The 19,433-nt window shown below is 36.9% G+C and overlaps 1 protein-coding gene across 4 annotated transcripts in view; it reads left to right on the top strand.

The window, feature by feature from the left end:
- The window catches only part of PJA2 (praja ring finger ubiquitin ligase 2), a 78,124-nt gene extending 63,882 nt beyond the window's left edge, over positions 1-14,242 (top strand). For all 4 annotated transcript variants that reach the window (XM_034656603.1, XM_034656604.1, XM_034656605.1 and 1 more), the window contains 3 exons: positions 8,090-8,204; positions 8,594-8,715; positions 10,922-14,242. In XM_034656603.1, the coding sequence (XP_034512494.1) occupies positions 8,090-8,204; positions 8,594-8,715; positions 10,922-11,047 (363 nt within the window). In that variant the 3' untranslated portion in view covers positions 11,048-14,242. The remainder of the gene's footprint in view (positions 1-8,089; positions 8,205-8,593; positions 8,716-10,921) is intronic.
- The last annotated feature ends 5,191 nt before the right edge of the window (positions 14,243-19,433 follow it).

The raw sequence follows: 19,433 nt of genomic DNA, 5'->3' as shown, positions 1-19,433 counted from the left end.
TGGAGATGGCACAGCTGTGGCTTGCTGAATGGCAGAGAAGTCACTGGAGTGCTGGACTGGCAGAACTTGCTGGAAATCAGCCCTGGGGTGCTGCTGGGGAAACCTATTTATAGGGAGATGTCTAACTGGAAGCACTCTGCTACAGAACTGTCCAAGGTGGATGCTGGGGGAAGCTACTGGCCACTGAGTGCTGCTGGCAGCATGCATTATAAGAGCTAGATGCTGGAGAAGCTGTGGGCATTGCAGAAGTCTGCTGCTGGAGAAAACCATGCATGCCATGGAAGCCTGTGTCAAGCAGGCACAAGGGGATTAGAAGCAAAGCCCTTTTCCTTCTGCCGTGTCTCTTCAGTGTCTTCTGTGAACAAAGCTTAGTTAACGGTGTGACAGCTATCAGAGGAAAATACTTAAATAGCCCAAATCCATTTTCACAGAGCTGACAAAAATAGTGAATTTGGATTTGAGGAGCAATAATTGATAACTGGAGAACGGTCCAGTTGGATCCCATATACACCTTTCTACACATATTTGAACTCTGTTCAACAGCAATGCAACTATTCCACCTAACGAGATATAGCCTTTCTCAAGAATGAACAGATGAATAGACTCCCAAGGGTCATTATATCCATCACTAAATATTAATTACTCTACAAATTCAGTCAGTCACATTGAATATTCTCTTATAGAAAGATTAAGTTGTAAAGTTAGCTGCTATATGAAATAAAAATGGGAAGGAGAGAGAAAAAGAAAATGATTTGCAGATAGAAAATATGCAAAGCCTACTAGTCCTTGTTTTTATATTTGGTCACAGGCTGTAATTGATAGCTGTGGTTTCCATCTTCGGTAACCCATTCCATATTTTCTGTGCCTTCAGCAAGACTCTCAGCTGGTTAGGATTCTTTACTTGGTGGAGTGACCGAAATCTCCATTCCTGAAGAGTATGTGTTCTCAATCATCCTGCTTTTTTGGGGGGGAGGGGTGAATGTTGTCATTTTCTGGTAACTTCACTATTGCGCATAGAAGTAATAAGAGATGTACATTCCAAGTGAGAACATCACAGGATTCTCAAGTTGAAGAAAGCTGTATGCTTTCTTCTGTAGCATACAGAGGGTCTGTATGCTATTTCTACTGGAAAAAGGGGGCTCTGAGTGACTTGGGAATTCAAAATAGTCTGTTTCCTCTAAGTCCAACCAGATGTTCGCATTTTAAATATCAGAATCCTGATTGAACCAATCAGTGACACAACTTTTAAGAAACTTGACAAGACAGGATTAAACTCTCATTTTAATTCAGTAGTTCACACAGTTAAATTTTGTGTTTGATCTTCAGAGATAAGATGTTTGTTCTAGGGCTATCATGGAAACTCTGTGGCTCTTATACAGTACCTCGCTGTGAGAGTAAATGGGCCTGAGTTTGTCTTTTTCTCTTCGTATGTGAGCAAGGGTACTCTAAAGGATCCCTCCCACATTAGATTTTATAGTCATTATTATTGCCCTAAGGTCAAGTGCAGCAGGCACCTGGGCTCCCAAGACACGTGTATTAGTTGGCACTTATTACAGTGGACCACAGTGGTAGTTTGATTGTGATTAATGTGATCATTTGTAATTAGGCTTTGGATTGATAATATTCCATTCCTGTTGGCCAGAAGCAGGAATAGCAGATTTAAGGAATAACCTTAGGACTGCAGTAGAGCACACACACCCCACCCCCATCTCCACCCAGGGCTGAGATCCAGACTGTTGGGGAGGACACAGCCTTTGCTCTTAGAGAAGTTCTTGTGTTACCCTGCTGGCAGAACTTGCTGGAAATCTGCCCTCTGGAGTGCTGGAGAAACTGTTTACAGGGAGATGACTAACTGGAAGCAACTGCTGCAAAGCCACCCAAGATGGGTGCCAGGGGAAGCTGCTGGCTACCTTACACTGCGTCTGTCAGGCGCTGGAGAAACGGCATGTGCTTCTGGAGCCAGGCTCAGGAGAAGCCACTCGCAGTAGAGGAGCCTCATGCTGGAGAAGTCATCTGTGATGCATAAGCCCACAACAGGGAGCCGTTACCCGCTACAGGGGCCTGCCCAGCAAGGCCACTAGAACCAAGAAGCAAAGTCCTTCGTGCGATCTCTCCAGAGCCCTCTACTGACAAAACCTCATGCTGGCCAAAAAGGGAAAAATATTCAAAAGGCCCAGATCTATTTTAACAGAACAGAAATGAAAGGTGAATTTGGAGCTAAGAATCAGTAATTCCTTTCCTGGCACACTGTTTTTCTTTTTGCAATCTCTGCAAATTCAGTGTTAAATTGGTGTTCAGGATTATTGACTTTATTTACTAACTCATGATGAACCTTTTTTGCTTTCCCCTTTTTTAGTTCTCACTTTCCTTAGGCCTTGGCCCTGTCCTCTATTGTAAGTCCCCGCAGATCCTTTTTGGAAAGACATAAGTCATTGTGAGATTATCTGGGCTAAATCCTGGAAGAGTAGACAAAGGTTACGTCCGCCATCCAAGAGAGGGCAACGTTAACTGTCAGGCAGAACCGTCCTCCTACATGGGAGGCTCAGTTTGCTTTTTATTGTGGTAACATGCACATAATGTAAAATTTACCCTTCTTACCATTATTTACTATATAGTTAAGTAGCATTAACTACGTTGTAAACAGTAACTCCCTCCTCCTCCTCTCCCCAACCCATGGAACCACCGTTCTACTTTATGTCTCTGTGTGTTTTACTACTTTCAGTACCTCATTTAAGTGGAATCATACTGTATTTATCCTTCTGTGACTAGTTCATTTCACTTAGCAAATGCTTTAAAGATTCATCCATGTTGTATTGTAGCATGTGTCAGAATTTCCTTTTGAAAGCTGAATAATATTTCATTGTATGATATACCACATTTTTCTCAGCTTGATTGAGGTATAAGTGACATATAACATTGTACAAGTTTAAGGTATACAGAGTATTCGTTTGATACACTTACATAGAGCAAAGTGGTTATCACTATAGGGTTGGTTAACACCTCCATCACCTCGCATAATTTCCATTTTTTTCCTGTGGTAAGAACATTTAAGGTTTTTACTCTTAGAAACTTTCAGGTATATAATACAGTATTGTATTACAGTACAGGTATATAATACAGTACAGGTATATAATACAGTACAGGTATATAATACAGTATTGTTAATTATATCACCATGTTAATACATTAGATCCCCAGAATTTATTCATCTTGTAACTGGAAGTTTGTACCCTTTGGCCACCATCTTCCTGCTTCCCCTACTCCTCACCATTCTACTCTCTGTTTCTGTGAGTTCAGATTTTTTAGATTCCACATTTAAATTGTATGATGCAATACTTATGTTCTCTGACTCATTTCACTTCGCAGTTTTTTTTTTCTTTCTTATGGCTGAATAAAATTCCAGTGTGTATATATAGGTGCCTCATCTGTATCCATTCATCCGTTGATGGACACTTAGGTTGTTTCCATATCTTGGCTGTTGTGAATAATACTGCAGTGCACATAGGAGTGCAGATATCTCTTCAAGATCCTGATTTCGTTTTTAGATATATACTCAGAGGTGAAATTGTCGGATCATATGGTAGTTCTGTTAATTTTTGGAGGAACTTTTATACTGTTTTCCATATTGGCTATACCAATTTACATTCCCACCAACAGTCTCCAAGGGGTTCCCTTATCTCCTCATCTTTGCCAACACGTTATTTCTTGCTTTTTGGTGATAGCCATTGTAACTGTTGTGAGGTGGTACCTCATTGTGATTCGGTTTGCATTTCCTTGGTGATTAGTGATGTTGAGCATCTTTTCATGTACTTATTCGTTCATGTGTCTTCTTTGGGAAAATGTTCATTTCCTCTACCCATTTTTAAATTTTTTTTTTTTTTACTGAGTTATATGAGTTCCTTACATGTTTCAGATATCAACACCTTATCAGATACATGATTTGCAAATATTTTCCTCCACTCTTTAGTTTGGCTTTTCGTTTTGTTAGTGGTTTCTTTTGATATGCAGAAGCTTTTTAATTTAAAGTAGTCCACTTAGTTATTTCTCCTTTTGTTGCTGTGCTTTTGTTGTCATACCTAAAAATCATTGGCAAGATCAGTGTCAAGGACCAGTGTTTTCTTCTAGAAATTTTATGGTTTCAGATCTTATGTTTAAGTCCTTAATCCATTTGGAGTAATTTTTGTGAGAGGTGTTAAGATACAGGTCCAATTTCATGCATGCAGTTATTCTTCTGCATGTGATTATCTGATTTTTCTGATGTCATTTATTGAAGACATCATTCTTTCCCCAGGGAATATTCCTGGCTCCCTTGTCAAAAATACTAATTGTCCATATATTCCAGGATGTATTTCTGGGTTCTTGACTCTGTTCCACTGGTCTATGTGTCTGTTTTTATGCCAGTACCATACTGTTTTTGATTACTACAGTTTTGTAATATAGTTTAAAATCAGAAAGTGTGATGCCTTTGTTCTTTGCTTTGGCCATTCAGGGTCTTCAGCGGTTTCATACAAATTTTAGGATTTTCTTTTATTTCTGTGAAAAATTTCATTGAAATTTGTATAGGAATTACATTAAATCTATAGATTGCTTTGGGTAATATGGACATTTTAATACTAATTCTTCCAGTTCCTTAACGTGGAATATCTTTCCATTATATCTTCAGTCTCTTACATCTTTCAATTTTCAATAAACAGAATCTTTCACCTTCTTGGTTAAGTTTATTCCTAAGCATTTTATTGCTTTCGATGCATTGGGATTGGGATTGTTTTCTTTATCTCTTTTTCAGATATTTCATTGTTAGTGTATAGAAACACAACTGATTAATATATCTTGATTTTGTACCATACAGCTTCCCTGAATTTGTTGATTAGGCCTAACAGCTTTTTGGTGGAGTCTTTAGGATTTTCTATATAAAAGATGATGTCTGCAAACAAAGACACCTTTCCAGTTTGGATGCCTTTTATTCCTTTTTCTTGCCTGATTTCTCTGGGTAGGACTTTCAGTACAGTGTTGAATAGGAGTGGTGAGTGGGCATCCTTGTCTTGTTTTTGATCTTAAAGGAAAAGCTTTCAGCCTCTCATTGTTGATTATGGTATTAGCTGTGGTCTTGTCATATATGGATGCCTTAATTATGTTGAGGTACGTTCCTTCTATACCTAATTTGTTGAGAGCTTTTATCATGAAAGAGTGATATATTTTCTCAAATGTGTTTTTCTGTATCTATTAAGATGATCATATGATTTTTATCTCTTATTCTTTAAATGTGGTATATCATATTTATTGATTTGCATGTGTTGCAACCATTTTTGCATCCAGGGATAAATCCCACTTAATTATGGTGTATGATCCTTTTCATGTGCTGTTGCTTTCAGCTTGCTAGTATTTAGTTGAGGATTTTTGCATCTATGTTCATCAGGGTTATTGGGCTGTAATTTTCTTTCTTACATCCTAATTTGACTCTGAAAGCAGGATAATGCTGGCTTCATAAAATGAGTTGGAGAGTGTTCCCTCTCTCATTTTTTTTTAGAGGAGCTTCTTGAAAAGGGTTGGCTTTAATTCTTTAAATGTTTGATAGGATTTTCTAGGGAAGCCATCCAATCCTGGGCTTTTCTTTGTTGGGAAATTTTTGATTACTGATTCAATATTCTTAACTTATGTTAGTCTGTTCAGATTTTCTATTTCTTCTTGATGTCGGCATGTTGTGTATGTTTCTAGGAATCTACCCATTTCTTGTAGGTTATCCAATTTGTTGGTGTATAATTATTCATGGTAGTCTCCCATGATCCTTTGTATTTTTGTAGTGTCAGCTGTAACCTCTCTTCTTTCATTTCTAGTTTTATTTGAGTCTCTTCTTTTTTTCTTAGTCTAAATATTTATCATTTTGGTTTATTTTTTTAAAAAACAGCTATTAGTTTTGTTGATATATTATTTTTCTGATTTCTGTTTCATTTATTTCTGCTCTAATATTTGTTACTTCTTTCTGCAAACTTTTGACTTCATGTTTTTTCTATTTCCTTGAGGTGTAAAGTTAGGTTGTTTATTCGAGATCTTTTTTTTAATGTAGGCATTTATCACTATAAACTTCCCTCTCAGAACTGCTTTTGCTTCATCCTAGAAGTGGTGACGTGTTGTTTCCATTTGCTTTTGTTTCAAGATATTTTTTTATTTCTTTTTTGACCCTTTGGTTGTTCAGGAGTGTGTTGTTTAATTTTTACGTATTTGTAAATTTTCCCATTTTCTTTCTGTAGTTGATTTTTTTTGTTTCTTGCCATTTTGGTCAGAAAGAGAGTTGGTATGATTTCAGTCTTCTTAAATTTGCTAAGACTTGTTTTGTAACCTGTCTTATGATCTCTCCTAGAGAATGTTTTGTGTGCACTTGAGAAGAATGTGTAGTCTCTTGCTGTTACATGGAATGTTTTGTATATTCTTAGATCTATTTTATCTAAAATGTAGTTCGGGTCTAATGTTTTCTTTTTTATTTTCTATCTGGATGATCCATTCTTCGAGGTATTAAAGTCCCCTACTATTATTTATTGTTGTATTATCTCACTTCAGATCTGCTTTTATTTGCTTAATATACTTAGGTGTGCTGTAATGTTGGATGCATATTTATTTGTCATTATTATATCCTCTTGATGAATTGACCCTTTATCATTAAAGAATAATCTTCTTTGTCACTTGTTACCACTTTTGGCCTGAAGTCTATTTTTTCTGATACAAGTGTAGCTACCCCTGCTTTCTTTGGTTTCCATTTTCATGGAACATCTTTTTCCATCCCTTTACTTTGAGCCTGTGTGTCCTTAAAGCTGAAGTGGGTCTCTTGTAGGCAGCATGCAGTTGGGTCTTGCTTTTTCAATCCAGTCAGCCACTCTGTGCCTTTTGCCTAGAGAATTTGGTCCATTGACATTTAGAATAATTACTGATAAGTAAGGACTTAACTAATACCATCTTACTAATTGTTGTCTAGCTATTTTGTAGTTCTCTTTTTCCTTTCTCCCTCTCTTGCTGCCTTCTTTTGTGACTTGATTTTCCATAGTGGTATTGTTTGATTTCCTTCTCTCTGTCTTTTGTGAATCTAACATAGATTTGTGCTTTTTGGTTACCATGAGGCTTACGTAAAATATCTTAACACTCTATTTTATGGTGATAACAACTAAACTTATATTACATACAAAAACTCTACTCTTGTTCCTCCCTTTTATATTTTTGATGTTATAATTTACCTCTTTTTATATTGTATATCGTTAACAAATTATTGTAGCTATAGTGATAACTCTTGTCCTTTAACCTTTATACTAGAATAAAGCAGTTGACACATTACCACATTATAGTATCATAATACTCTGAATTTGACTGTATACTTACTTTACCTACCACAGTTTTGTTTATCCATTCATCTGTTGATGGGTATTTTGTTTTCTACCTTTTGGATCCCATGACCATAAATCCCACCTGTAGTTCTAATTTAATTGTATCCAGAAGGCTAATCAAACCACAAAAGGTTTATAGTAGGAGGTCATATGATCTGTTGTTCTCTTCATCCTTGTTAGAATAGTAGCTTTATATAGACATTGAACCCCTATATAAAGTTCACATCCCAGATAACCTAGTAATATTAGTGAACTCATCATGTGGGTGTGCTGATTCTATGCCATGATAGATACAGCCATTCAGGAATACATTATTTGCTTCTATACCTTGAACATCATCAGGTAACCTCAGTCATATTTTATCTTTCATATGTTGAGCCTGTCCAAAAGTGTTTACTTTTTTTCATGTTGCTGATTCCACACAGGAACACATAAGTTGGAAGAGGTAACCACTCTTCTGAAGATACAAATATGGTGGGCAAGTAGATGGTTATTGAGACAAGATAGGTTTTTGTTGTTCTTGTGAAAAGTACGGTGCTTCTTTTGTTATGTTTTTTGATGTTTTGGTGTGATGGTGGTTCCTTTTGGGAGGAGACAAAAAGGGCAGGGGACTGAGGCAGAAGAGAATAGTGGTGCATATAATTTTGAAAGATACCTTAAAAATAGTTTATTACTGTTTTAAAGTGTTTTCTAACAAGGAACTCTGATGTCTTTTTCAGACTGCACTGGCACATTTAGAGTCTCTTGCAGTGGATGTTGAGGTGGCCAATCCACCAGCCAGTAAGGAGAGCATTGATGGTCTTCCAGAGACCCTTGTTCTTGAAGACCACACTGGTAAGGACAAAGTTGATCTTTGATGTTAAATGACACATTGCATGTTTAAGTATATTATCAATGCACCTGAAAGAGAAAATACTGACTGTTAGAAACTTTCATCAGTTTTTCTGTGAAACCAGATTCTGACAAACTTTCACCTAGTAGAAGAATATTTTTAATTTATTAAGTCATGGGCTGAAACAAATGTGCCCCAGCCAACTTTTCTATAAAAGCAATATTTATTAAATTCCAAATTGTCATGTATTGCAGAAACATGTTTGCAAATTACTTTTTCAAAGATTGGGTCTTCTGTCTATCATAGGTATCATCTGTGAATTAATATGTTGATTTTCAGTTTTATTAAAATCAAACTCTGTGGGATTGATAAGATTATTTTTTGTTTTCAGCGATTGGTCAGGAGCAGTGCTGTCCAATCTGTTGCAGTGAGTATATTAAGGATGATATAGCAACAGAGCTTCCCTGTCACCATTTCTTTCACAAACCTTGTGTCTCAATTTGGCTACAGAAGGTGAGTTTTATTTTTACTTTTTTTGGAATTAATATTTTAATAGTTCCTCCTGAAAGTTAATGATGATAGTATCTTTTACACCTATTTTATTTAGCTGCATACTCATAGTACTTTTTAATTAAGTGTTAAAAATTGATTACCTCTTAATGATTACAGATAATGATAATATAAAACTATTTTACTAACATTTCTAAAAAAAACAATATAGACAACACTAATTGCTTGACATATTTAATCACTTTTGGAAATGATTAAATATCAAAAAATCATTTTAGGATAAAGCTAATTAGATCTTTAATCATATCCCTGAAATTTGTGTTTTCAAAAATATCACAAGCAAAAAAAAAAGCCTTTGGCACTACTCAAAGTACTATAATAATATACAGATATTCTGCTAATACAAATCAATGTCTTTGAAAATGTATATGAGAAATATGTAATCACCTACCAGGTACCTCCTATTCCAACTATATATATTCTTCCTAAATATTTACCCAATAATTTTTAACAACATTTAAATTACTTAAGAAAAAAAGAAAGAGTCTTACCTAAATATTCTCTGTGAACTCTATTTTAACATAAAGTATATTTACAGGCAGTAAGGTAGAAATTCCCAAATCACTTTCACAGCTTATTTATTTAGGGATATAACTCCCTCTCTTCCCTATAGCCACTCCCTTCCTTTTCCCCTTCCTCTCTTCCTCCCCTCCTTCCTCCTTTCCTTTCTTCTTTCCTTTTCCTTTCTTTGCTGTTGCTACCCTTCTACTGCCACTTCATGGATGACCAAGTTCTACTTAAGATTTGTAAAATCCAATGCAGAAATGTTCACTATTCCATTATAAAGTTTGAAGTTTCTCTCTCAGCTTTCAAGGCCTTTGTGATCTAGCCCCCAGCATGTTTATTCATATTTACTCGTCTGTACATTTGTTTATGTTTGCTTAGCTGGTGTAGTTTTCCCCCGTACCATCTGTAAGATTAGATGATCTAGGTAGGGCTAGCTTAAATTCCACCTTTTCTGTCCTTCATATACCCTTTATTTAAATTCCCATGATAGTATCTAAGCCTTAAGAAGGATCTAAATGTTCCTGCTATGTGTCAGGCGGTGGTAGATGACTTGTGTATTTTCTCATTTAATTCTCACAATAACTCTGGGACATACTGGGACATATCCTTATTCGTTTTCCAGTGATTGTTAATCATCCAGGGACGGTTAATCAACCATCATACAGCTGGTATGGGTTGATTGAGACCACATTGATGTGACTCTAAAATGTTGTTGTTCACCCCCAGTCTGTATGGCAGGTGCACAATAAGTGCTTGCTAAATTAAATTCTTGAATTGTAAACATTATATATGTTGTACAGCTTTGATTTGTCATTGAGTTGGCTATAACCCAAAGTAATAATCTCCTCGGTCTCTTTCCCATCAAGAAAAAGCCTTTCCTCTGGGGAAAAGATCCCCAAGATACAAATCTTTGTTCAACAGCATGATTTCTATCAGGGCTGCCTCTTTGAGGGGAAAAAACATATTCTCGAGGGGATAATCTATCACCAGATGACACGTCTCTATAATCTTTGGTCCAAGGATGTACTCACAGCATGACTGCTTTCCCTGTCCCATCTTCCTTCCTAGTTAGCAGGCACTTAACTCTCTATGTCTTCTTGAAAAGGAGTTATATGGCTAATAAAGAAGGTGTGAGGCCCATCTGTTTTGACATAAACTTAAGTGAGGCTTCAATATATGTAAGGGAGGACCATCCTAGGGGATGATTTGGTGATACAAATATGTGAATTAATTAGGTCTGTGGTTTCTCTAACGTAGGCATCATGGAGTAAATAATAAAACTACTTCAGTTCAGGTGAGGACGTGCCTTGTGACACCTCGCTCACACTCCCCCATGGCAGCAGTGCTGGGCAAGGAGGGTAGTAGACTCTCCGTTAATTCTAAATGAAAGACGACTGACTGAAAGATACAAACACAATGAGGAGACACTCTCACCACCTAAGAAATTAGAATCTGATTGGGATAAAGAGGAAATAGCATCACAATTTTGTGTCTCTGGATTGTGTGGGTTAAAGTTGATTTAGTTTTTGTTATTTGATTTGTTTTTTGTGTAACAGATACTGTTTTCTTTTTCTTTGCTAAGATATTGTGTGGCAGTTAAGACCTTTCCTTTGGCTCTGACCTTGTTTTCCTCCCCCTCCAGTCGGGAACGTGCCCTGTGTGCCGCCGCCACTTCCCACCTGCTGTCATCGAGGCATCGGCAGCTCCATCCTCGGAGCCTGACCAGGAGGCCCCCCCTTCTGGCGACAGCTCTGCGGAAGCCCCCTAAACCTTAACGCTTGAATGAGATCACTCTGTCAAAATCAGTCTGCAAATTCCTTCTCAATCTGATGTGCAAATAATTATATATAAATAAATTTAAAATGCTATATATAGTCTATGCCATAGTTTAGAAAGAAGAATATTAACCTTTCTAAACTAAATTTAGGTTCGCAGAAAGTACTAAACATTTTCAAGCTGAATGTTGAAGCACTGCATCCATTTTCTTTAGTTGAATATGTTGGTATTAATTGTAAAGCCAAGCTTACCAATTAACTCTCTCCAGAAGAAATAATCATATATGTGGCACATATTATTGGTTTTGTCTGAAGTACTGCCACTGAGTGATTATAATTAAGCTCTCCTATTTGCATCAAATGTGAAGACTGATCACAACAGTAGTAAAATTTGGTTTCATTGGAAATAAAAAGAATTCTAAAACATGCTTTTTTTCATTGGTCACTTTGCTTTTGCTACATCAGAACCTCTTGGTTCATAATACTGAGTGTTTTTTTTTTGTTTTTTTTAGGAAGGTGTCTACTCTTCCATCTTTCCTTAAAATTAGGACTTAAAATTAGACTGCCAAACAAAGGCCAGAATTTTGGCTTAAACATCACAAAATTTTAAAATCTTAAATGTAATCCCCTTGGAATGGTTAGATAGTAAAATAATTTTTTTTTCTTTTTCTAAATGGTGGATGTGCTTAAAGTAAGGTTAGCAAAAAGCATGAATGTTTTACTATGGTTGGTGCTTGAGGTAAGGTTAGTAAAGCTTCTGAACAATCTAGTATGCTCAGTGTTTAGTATGATGAGACGAATTAGATGGCCTTATGAAATCCTTTCTACTGGTTACAGTATACTTGAGAACATTCATGGCACATTTGTTAAATAAATACTGTTTTTTTAATTTATAAATTTATAAATAAGTATATTTATAAATTTATAAAAGATACAGTTTGTTTAAAGTAATTTTGGTTCTGAAATATTTTAGAAAGTTTGAAAACGTGCATCAAAGTGTTTAAACATTCATTCTGTTGTATCCCAAGAGGAAATCTGATCCTTAAAAAACCAGAAGTTTAATGGTACCAACTTTTATAAAGTATAACATTGATGGGGTATAGGACAGATTTAGCCGCATCTTTTTACAACATATCTAAAGCTTACTGTGTTATAATTTATTCCTTTAAAGTATTTCTGAACAAGGATTAGTCATAGTACATTTTCAGCATTTGTTTCATTACACTAATTTATTTTGATAAAATTATTCACCTGGAAATAAATAATAAAAATGGGTTGTTTTGAATTAAACCAAATTAAGCCCTGGGTGAAAAGGGAGTAAATTATATGATCATCTAGTGACTATGAGCAGAACTGAACATGTAACACGGTTCCTTTCTTGTTTTACCTTTCTCTAAAGGAGAAAAGATGACCCTGACCCCCGATTTGCCCTCTAAAAGAGTTCTGTTCAGATTCTTCTATAATAGTGAGGAAATGAGCTTTCCTTAGTTGTTTTTAGGGGAACTTTGGCCCTCAGGGTCATCCATAATTATATAACCCCAAAATAAGATTGCACAGCTTTTCATTTAGGTGATCACACCCAGTAGGCAAATATGTACAAATGGACATAATATTTAACTTACAGATGTGATTTGCTGTCAGCACCAGAGAATGATAGGTGTTAGAATAATACCACATTTGAGCAAGTAAAATTGTAAAGCACGTAGTGAGTGTACATCCATCTGAGTAGTACATTGATAATTTAGTTTGGACACGTAAAAGGAGTATTTATATGGCTTCCCAAATGCAAAATTACATTTTATTTGTGTAATTTCTCTGAGTATTTATATTCCATCTCTTTTCTCCATTCTTAAATGAATTTTCACTGTTGGCACATTTGAGGCTTAAATATAAGGAACATAACACTTGCATTCTAATTTTTGCATATATTGTAAATGTGTGTCTGGTATTTACAGCAAAATACTGTGTATCCTTTTATGGGTAAAACAAAACTGAACATTGCATGCATGTAATGTGGTGACTTTGTAATTTAGGGGTTCTTTGGGGCTTCTGTGACTTTGGAAATGCTTACATTCAGGCCTTAATGTTGCATTAGCTAGCATGTTTTCCTTCTGATGTATATAGTCACTGTTGTATAAACTAATCTTTGCTTGTTTTCTACTCTGTGATCTTTCCATACCATATTTCATTGATGATCAGTTAGTGTCAAGGAGTCAAATCAGATTAAAATTAATTCTCATGTGTATATTGTGGAACTTTGTGGCTAGTGTGATTTTTTTTTTCTTTTCCTTTTCTTGTTTCTTTTTTGTTGTTGTTTGTTTCCTTTAATACTGATCGGTTATGATGCTTACTGGTTAAACTGACATTGCTACAGATTGCTCTGTAGTAAGCCACAAATTATATTTAGGCAGTATTAAGGGACGTCAGTTTTCTTCTCCTAGTAGCAGCTGTCCCAAAGAAAATATTTCTTCTTTGCCTGTTAAGATTTAGCTATTATCTGCCAGTTGTTAAGAGGTTTGGCTTCCAAACTCAACCAGTAGTGTTGAGAGCTGAACTTAAGATAGCGGTTGTACTTTTTGCTCTCCATCTGTTTCTCTCCTTCATTCTTGGCTCCCTACTATCTATAAACAGCTGCTATGAAGGAGAAAAGTTGAAAAAGAGTTGGCTTAAAAAAAATTTTTTTAAGAAAATTCAGATTTTAGGATTTTCATTGTAACAAGTTGATACAAGCAGAGGCGGAAAAGTTCAGATGCCAAAATATTGTTTGATCCTCTGAAATACTGTTTAGATTCTTTTGGAAAAGTTAAGAATATATGAAGGTAAATTAGGAATAAGTATAAATATTGATAAAAATATTGTTTCTCTTATTCTCTATGTTAAGTGACTTGACCTAATTTTATTTTTTTTAAACATTTTCTTCTTCCTTGTAATATGAATGCTGATATTTAAAGGTAGATCCATGTGGTTTTCTATTGTGTTTCTTAATTGTTTATCTCTGAGCTAACTAACTCTTAAGATTATTTGTGATTTGGATTTATATATAAGCTGTTAAATATATATGAACTGTTAAAATGGAATGCAAGTTTTCAAAAGCCCAGGTCTAAATGTAATGATTGGTTTATTGTTCAACAACCCCAGTCCATCATTTTCCGTGTAAATCATAAACAATAAACAGGATGTACTCAGTGGTCATTTCTAATATTTAATTGTGCAGTCACATCACTTCTATAATTTAAGCCCCTGGAGGATTTAGCATTAATGGCAAAGAACACAGCTGTTAAAGTCTGGAATAGGCTCCTGGGCATATGATTTCATGGTCCTTGAACTGTGAACTAAGAAGGCCCTAACAGAGAGCCCAGCTATACAGAAGTTGTTGATGGACTTCTGGAAGGGCTCTGAAGGAGTAGTCCCTGCCCTTTCCTGCCTATATTTTCAGCAATCCTGTGGGTTCAGCAGGGCCTGATTTCCCACAGTGACTCAGGATTGCAGAAACCCTCAAAGTTCCAGAAAAGAGGACCACCTTGCCTCAGTGGCTTCCTCCAGATCGGACATAGGATTGTTATCAAATCTACCTGGTGAGGAAGATTCCTCATGACTTACAAAAGGTTCAAAGACCTCACCCATTTCAGAAGGGTAGATTGAGTGCTGATAGGTTATGCACACGTTAAATTAGAAAACGAATCATTAATTTTGTTTAGAAGCTTAGAATATTTAGAATTGTGATTCCCCCTTAATAGAATAAACACAAGCTAGAGAAAGAGTCTCGGAACTAGAGACAGGGTTGGCACACCTCTTCTCTAGTGCCAAATCCTTTTATAATTGTCATACGATTTTTATTCAGCCACTGCTTCCGGAGTTAGAGCCACTCAGCGTTACTACAAGGATGGATTTCATTGTTAGAAGAGTGTTGCCCACGTGTGTTTATAAATAGCACACATGTGACACTAGACAGAAAAGTCCTGTCTCTTGTGTGTGGTCACCTCTTCACACCTTCCCTCAGACTTCACATTTTTCCCAGTTCTTACGTGATGTCCGTTCCACACCAACCTGGCATTGGCACTTTCAATCCCTCTCAAAATACATTGCTCAGCACTAAATACGGTTCTTCCGTGGTCTGAGAAGAGCAGGGTCCAGAGGCTTTATTGCCAACTTCAGTGATTCTCATGACTTAACGATTGGAATATGTTGATGTTATCTGTTACCGTCACCATTAGGGAAGCATGTCATACTGTTGTCTCTTGCTGAACTTAACAGACATTGCTGGTAAGCCAAATCCATTCCTAAAATTACTTCTACAATTTCTCCGTAGCCTCATTGAAGCACTGCATTCATCCTTATTCGATGAACTTGTGAAGGTCCTTACGAGTTCTGATTCTTTCCTTGTGTCTGTTTCAGTTTTGACGAAGCATGCCTTTAGTATTTAGTGGCTTTGTTCAAGTTAATTATAAATATTGAATAGAACAAGATGAAATGCAGACCCTCACGAGAATGCCACTAGAGGCTGTGCTCCAGGTGACTTTGATCCATTTATCAGTACTTCAGGTACAGCTGTTGAGGCAACTACCAACACGTGCTCGTGGTTCTTCATCTTTTCCTGAAAGGACACAAGAAATGTCATGTTTGGCAGACAAGCAGATAGGACTGTCTATGGAAGTAGCCTAATCTGCTAATATATTAAATCCAGAGAGGAAATGAAGTTCGCTGGAAATGTCTTATTCTTAGTGAAACAACACTACCTTCTTTTGTCTCTGCTCGCATGCCATCTGTTTATTAATCTGCCCTAGAATTTGTGATGTCAGGCTCATTTTTATAATTCTTAGACTCTACTATTTTTCCTCTCAAAAATTGCGATATTTGACGTACCATGACCTTGACAAGTCACTTAATTGTTGTGCTTGTTTTCTCTATAATGAATCTAACTTTTATAGGTTCAGTACTACTGGTTGTGCATAGGAAAAGGTTTGAGAAAAAATGTTCTTCGTTGATACGCAAAGTCATGGGGAAATAGCGTTGCTTTCCATCATTGTTTGATTTTGGAACTACCTGTGAGGATTGATGAACATATTTCAGATGAAAATCATAAAAGTATCTTAATTACCTCTCAGAAGTTGAAAGATTTTGACAGGGGAACTTTATTAAAATAAATAAAATTTAACCAATAATTTTACTAAAAGGCTGCATGCCTGGATATGGCCATGTATTCAATCTTGTATTTTTAGTTTATAATCAATATAGTTTTTATAGTGAAAAATGGAAGAAGGAGGTCTTTATCTTTTTAGAAAGGTACCACCTCTTAGCCATTCACTGCAGTAACAGAAATTCTGCAAGCCACTATGATTTCTTTTGATTATAACACAGCATCTCTTCTTACTAAGATTCATTGAAAAAAATGTATAAATGTATATTTATTTATTTATTTGAGAAAGAGCAGGGTGCAGGGGTGAGGGGCAGAGGGAGAAGCAGTATTCCCACTGAGCAGAGAGCCCCAGGTGGGTCTCGAGCCCGGGGCCCTGAGATCAGGGCCTGAGCCAAAGGCAGAATGCTTAACCGACTGAGCCACCCAGGTGCCCAGAAAAAGAATGCACTTTTACATTATAAGAATCGTTTCATTTACGAAGTGCTAAGTATTAGACATTGTGTTAGGCTCTTTGTTTTACTCCTCAATGAATTTGCAGTATAGGTGGTTTTGTTCCAATTTCACAAATTAAAAAATTGAGTCCTGGTTCTTAAGAGCTCAAGGGTTCTTTCTTATTCATGCCACCCTCCTGGGTAGGAGCAGCCTATCTGATCATTGTTAATATTTAAATAACTTGTTTGAGATGCAGTCTGAATTTTAAAAATGAGGAAAAGAAACGGCAGGTGGGGGTTGCTGTTCAAAATTTTGAAAAAATATTTTGTTTTTCCTTGCCGTATTGTTTTGCTAAATTGTTACAAAGAGACATTTTTGCCTTAAGTTATGTACTGCTGACCAAAGTTCTAATGTCCTGGTTAGTAAAGTGTCTTAGTCACCATTAAGATTTGATGAAGGGCACCTGGATGGCTCAGTTGGTTGTCTGCCTTCAGCTCAGATCATCATCTCAGGGTCCTGGAGTCAAGCCCTTCATCGGGCTTCCTGCTTAGCGGGGAGGCTGTTTCTCCCTCTGCCTCTGCTGCTTGTGCCCTCTCTCTCTCTCTCAAATGAATAAAATAAAATCTTTATAAAAAAAGAAAAAATAACAACAAAAAAGATCTGATGAGAATCTCCGAACTGCTTGATAATATGGGATCCATAAGTTATTCTGCCAAGAGTGGCCTGAGATGTATGTCATGCCCTTGTTTGTTTTTAAGATTTTATGTATTCATTTAACAGAGAGACAGCCAGCAAGAGAGGGAACACAGGCAGGGGGAGGGGGAGAGGAAGAAGCAGCCTCCCAGCCGAGGAGCCTGATGTGGGGCTCGATCCCAGGACTCCAGGATCACGCCCTGAGCCGAAGGCAGACACTTAAGGACTGAGCCACCCAGGTGCCCCATGCCCTTGTTTATTAAGCCAGTAAGTCCTCACTAATGTAGACACCTGTCTGTAAGTGACTCAGCCCCCACCCTTTGCAAAAGTCTCTGGATTTCTTCCTTAAAAAGCCATGGGCATTTGCCCTCAACAATTGTAATCACGCCAAAGAGTAGAGAACCTTACTCCCAAATTGTTTCATCAATAGGAATAGATATTTGACAGAGGGTTTCCTTTTTATTTCAATCCTTAAATGCTATTTTAAATTCTTCCCAGGTATTTAAGCTATGCCCTCATTCCATTTGTCTTCCTGGTTTGGTTTTGTTTTGTTTTGTTTTTTGTTTTTTTGTTTTGTTTTCTTTTTGGTTTTGGTTTTGTTAAAAGACCCCAAGTGCTACAGCTTTTCTAAGGGGCTTCATTACATACCATCATACTGACCAGGCTTTGGCCTCAACAATTAATTCTTCCTCCTGACCTGGACTAAGGATCCTTCGACCGAGGTATTGCAGTACCCTAGGTTTGATGCCATTACAGAATGTCAGTTTTTATTTTACTTTAAATTTACATTTATGGCAGATGAGGATAGAGATGGGGAGCTTAAAAAAATCAACACTTAAAAGTGTTTTACCTTCTTTCCTGTGCTATGTTTTTATTACCTTTCCCTTCTACTCCTTGTGTTCTGTGGCTTGCACACATCAACATCCAGTGTGTTTTTACCTGAAATTGGAACATAAACCAGGCAGCTTTGAAGCCTTGCTTTCTTGCTGGCTGTGTGGCCTCTGCGGCAAAATATCTTACAGGTTTTGGTAACTGTGCTGGCCGACCAGAACCAACATACCCTGGAAACTGTCTTATTCAGGGCTTGACAAGGAATAAGGCCCACTGCCAAACTGTCAAATTTGCTATATTGTAACTCAACAGCTGAATGCTGTTTGGGTTATAAAGAACAGACGAGGTGCAGACAGATGTAGGATAGTGAGTAAATCAGCTACCATTTGTTGAGTGCATACTCTATGCCAGGAATTTTTATAGGTAGTTTTATATGCATCAGTTTAGTTAATCCCAACAAAAATTCTTAGAGGTAGACTATTCTAATCTCCAAAAGGCATCAAAAGGTTCAGTAACTGCCAAGGGCAACATACATAGCAAGTAAGGGAGTCAGGATTGGAGTCCAATGCTCTGTTATATTCTCTCCTGCATAGGTAAGTGAGTTAACACTCAAGGTAAGTATAAATAAGGTAAATTTCAGCTGCAGTACTGATAGGTCTTGCAGACTCATCTGGAAGTTCAGTAGCCCTTTATATGAAAACACTACATTTGGATCAAAAATGATTGGGAAGTTGGGAATTGCCAGTGTTACACAGAATAAGCCCAAAGAAGCTAAGGAGAGGAGCCTAAACATATTAAATTGATTTATTCTTCTACCTGCAAAACATGATCTCAGTAGACGCAGAAGTTTATGTTACTCTCAAATCCACTATGGAGAGAATTCCACCTCCACCATTTTTCTCTTGTCAGTTCCTGTGGCCCCCACAGTGCCAGTGACCGCTGCCCGGATCTCCAAGCAAGATCAACGATGTGGTCAAAGGAAGCCTGTTGTATTTCTACAGACTGGTAAGGCCTAAGTAGATAGCAAGTTGTAACTGAATTGGGGTAAATGTCGAGTCCCTACTGTGACTTACACTAAGTCCACTCTACATGATCTTGTTCTGCCCTAGTCTCTCCCTGACAGCTAATCCTTTTGGTTAATGAAAACCCAGGGCCTCATCATCTCCAGTAACAGATACCAGAGGAGGCTAGGAGAGCATGGCCAAAGCAACTTGGTGGAAGGAGCTTATCTGTTTATAGACTGCTTTGTACTTAGAATCAATGAATAGTTAAAAATTAAATCACCA

The sequence above is a fragment of the Ailuropoda melanoleuca genome, chromosome 3 (genome assembly GCF_002007445.2).
Source record: "Ailuropoda melanoleuca isolate Jingjing chromosome 3, ASM200744v2, whole genome shotgun sequence".
Taxonomy (NCBI): domain Eukaryota; kingdom Metazoa; phylum Chordata; class Mammalia; order Carnivora; family Ursidae; genus Ailuropoda; species Ailuropoda melanoleuca.
This window is presented reverse-complemented; position numbering and strand designations above follow the sequence as displayed.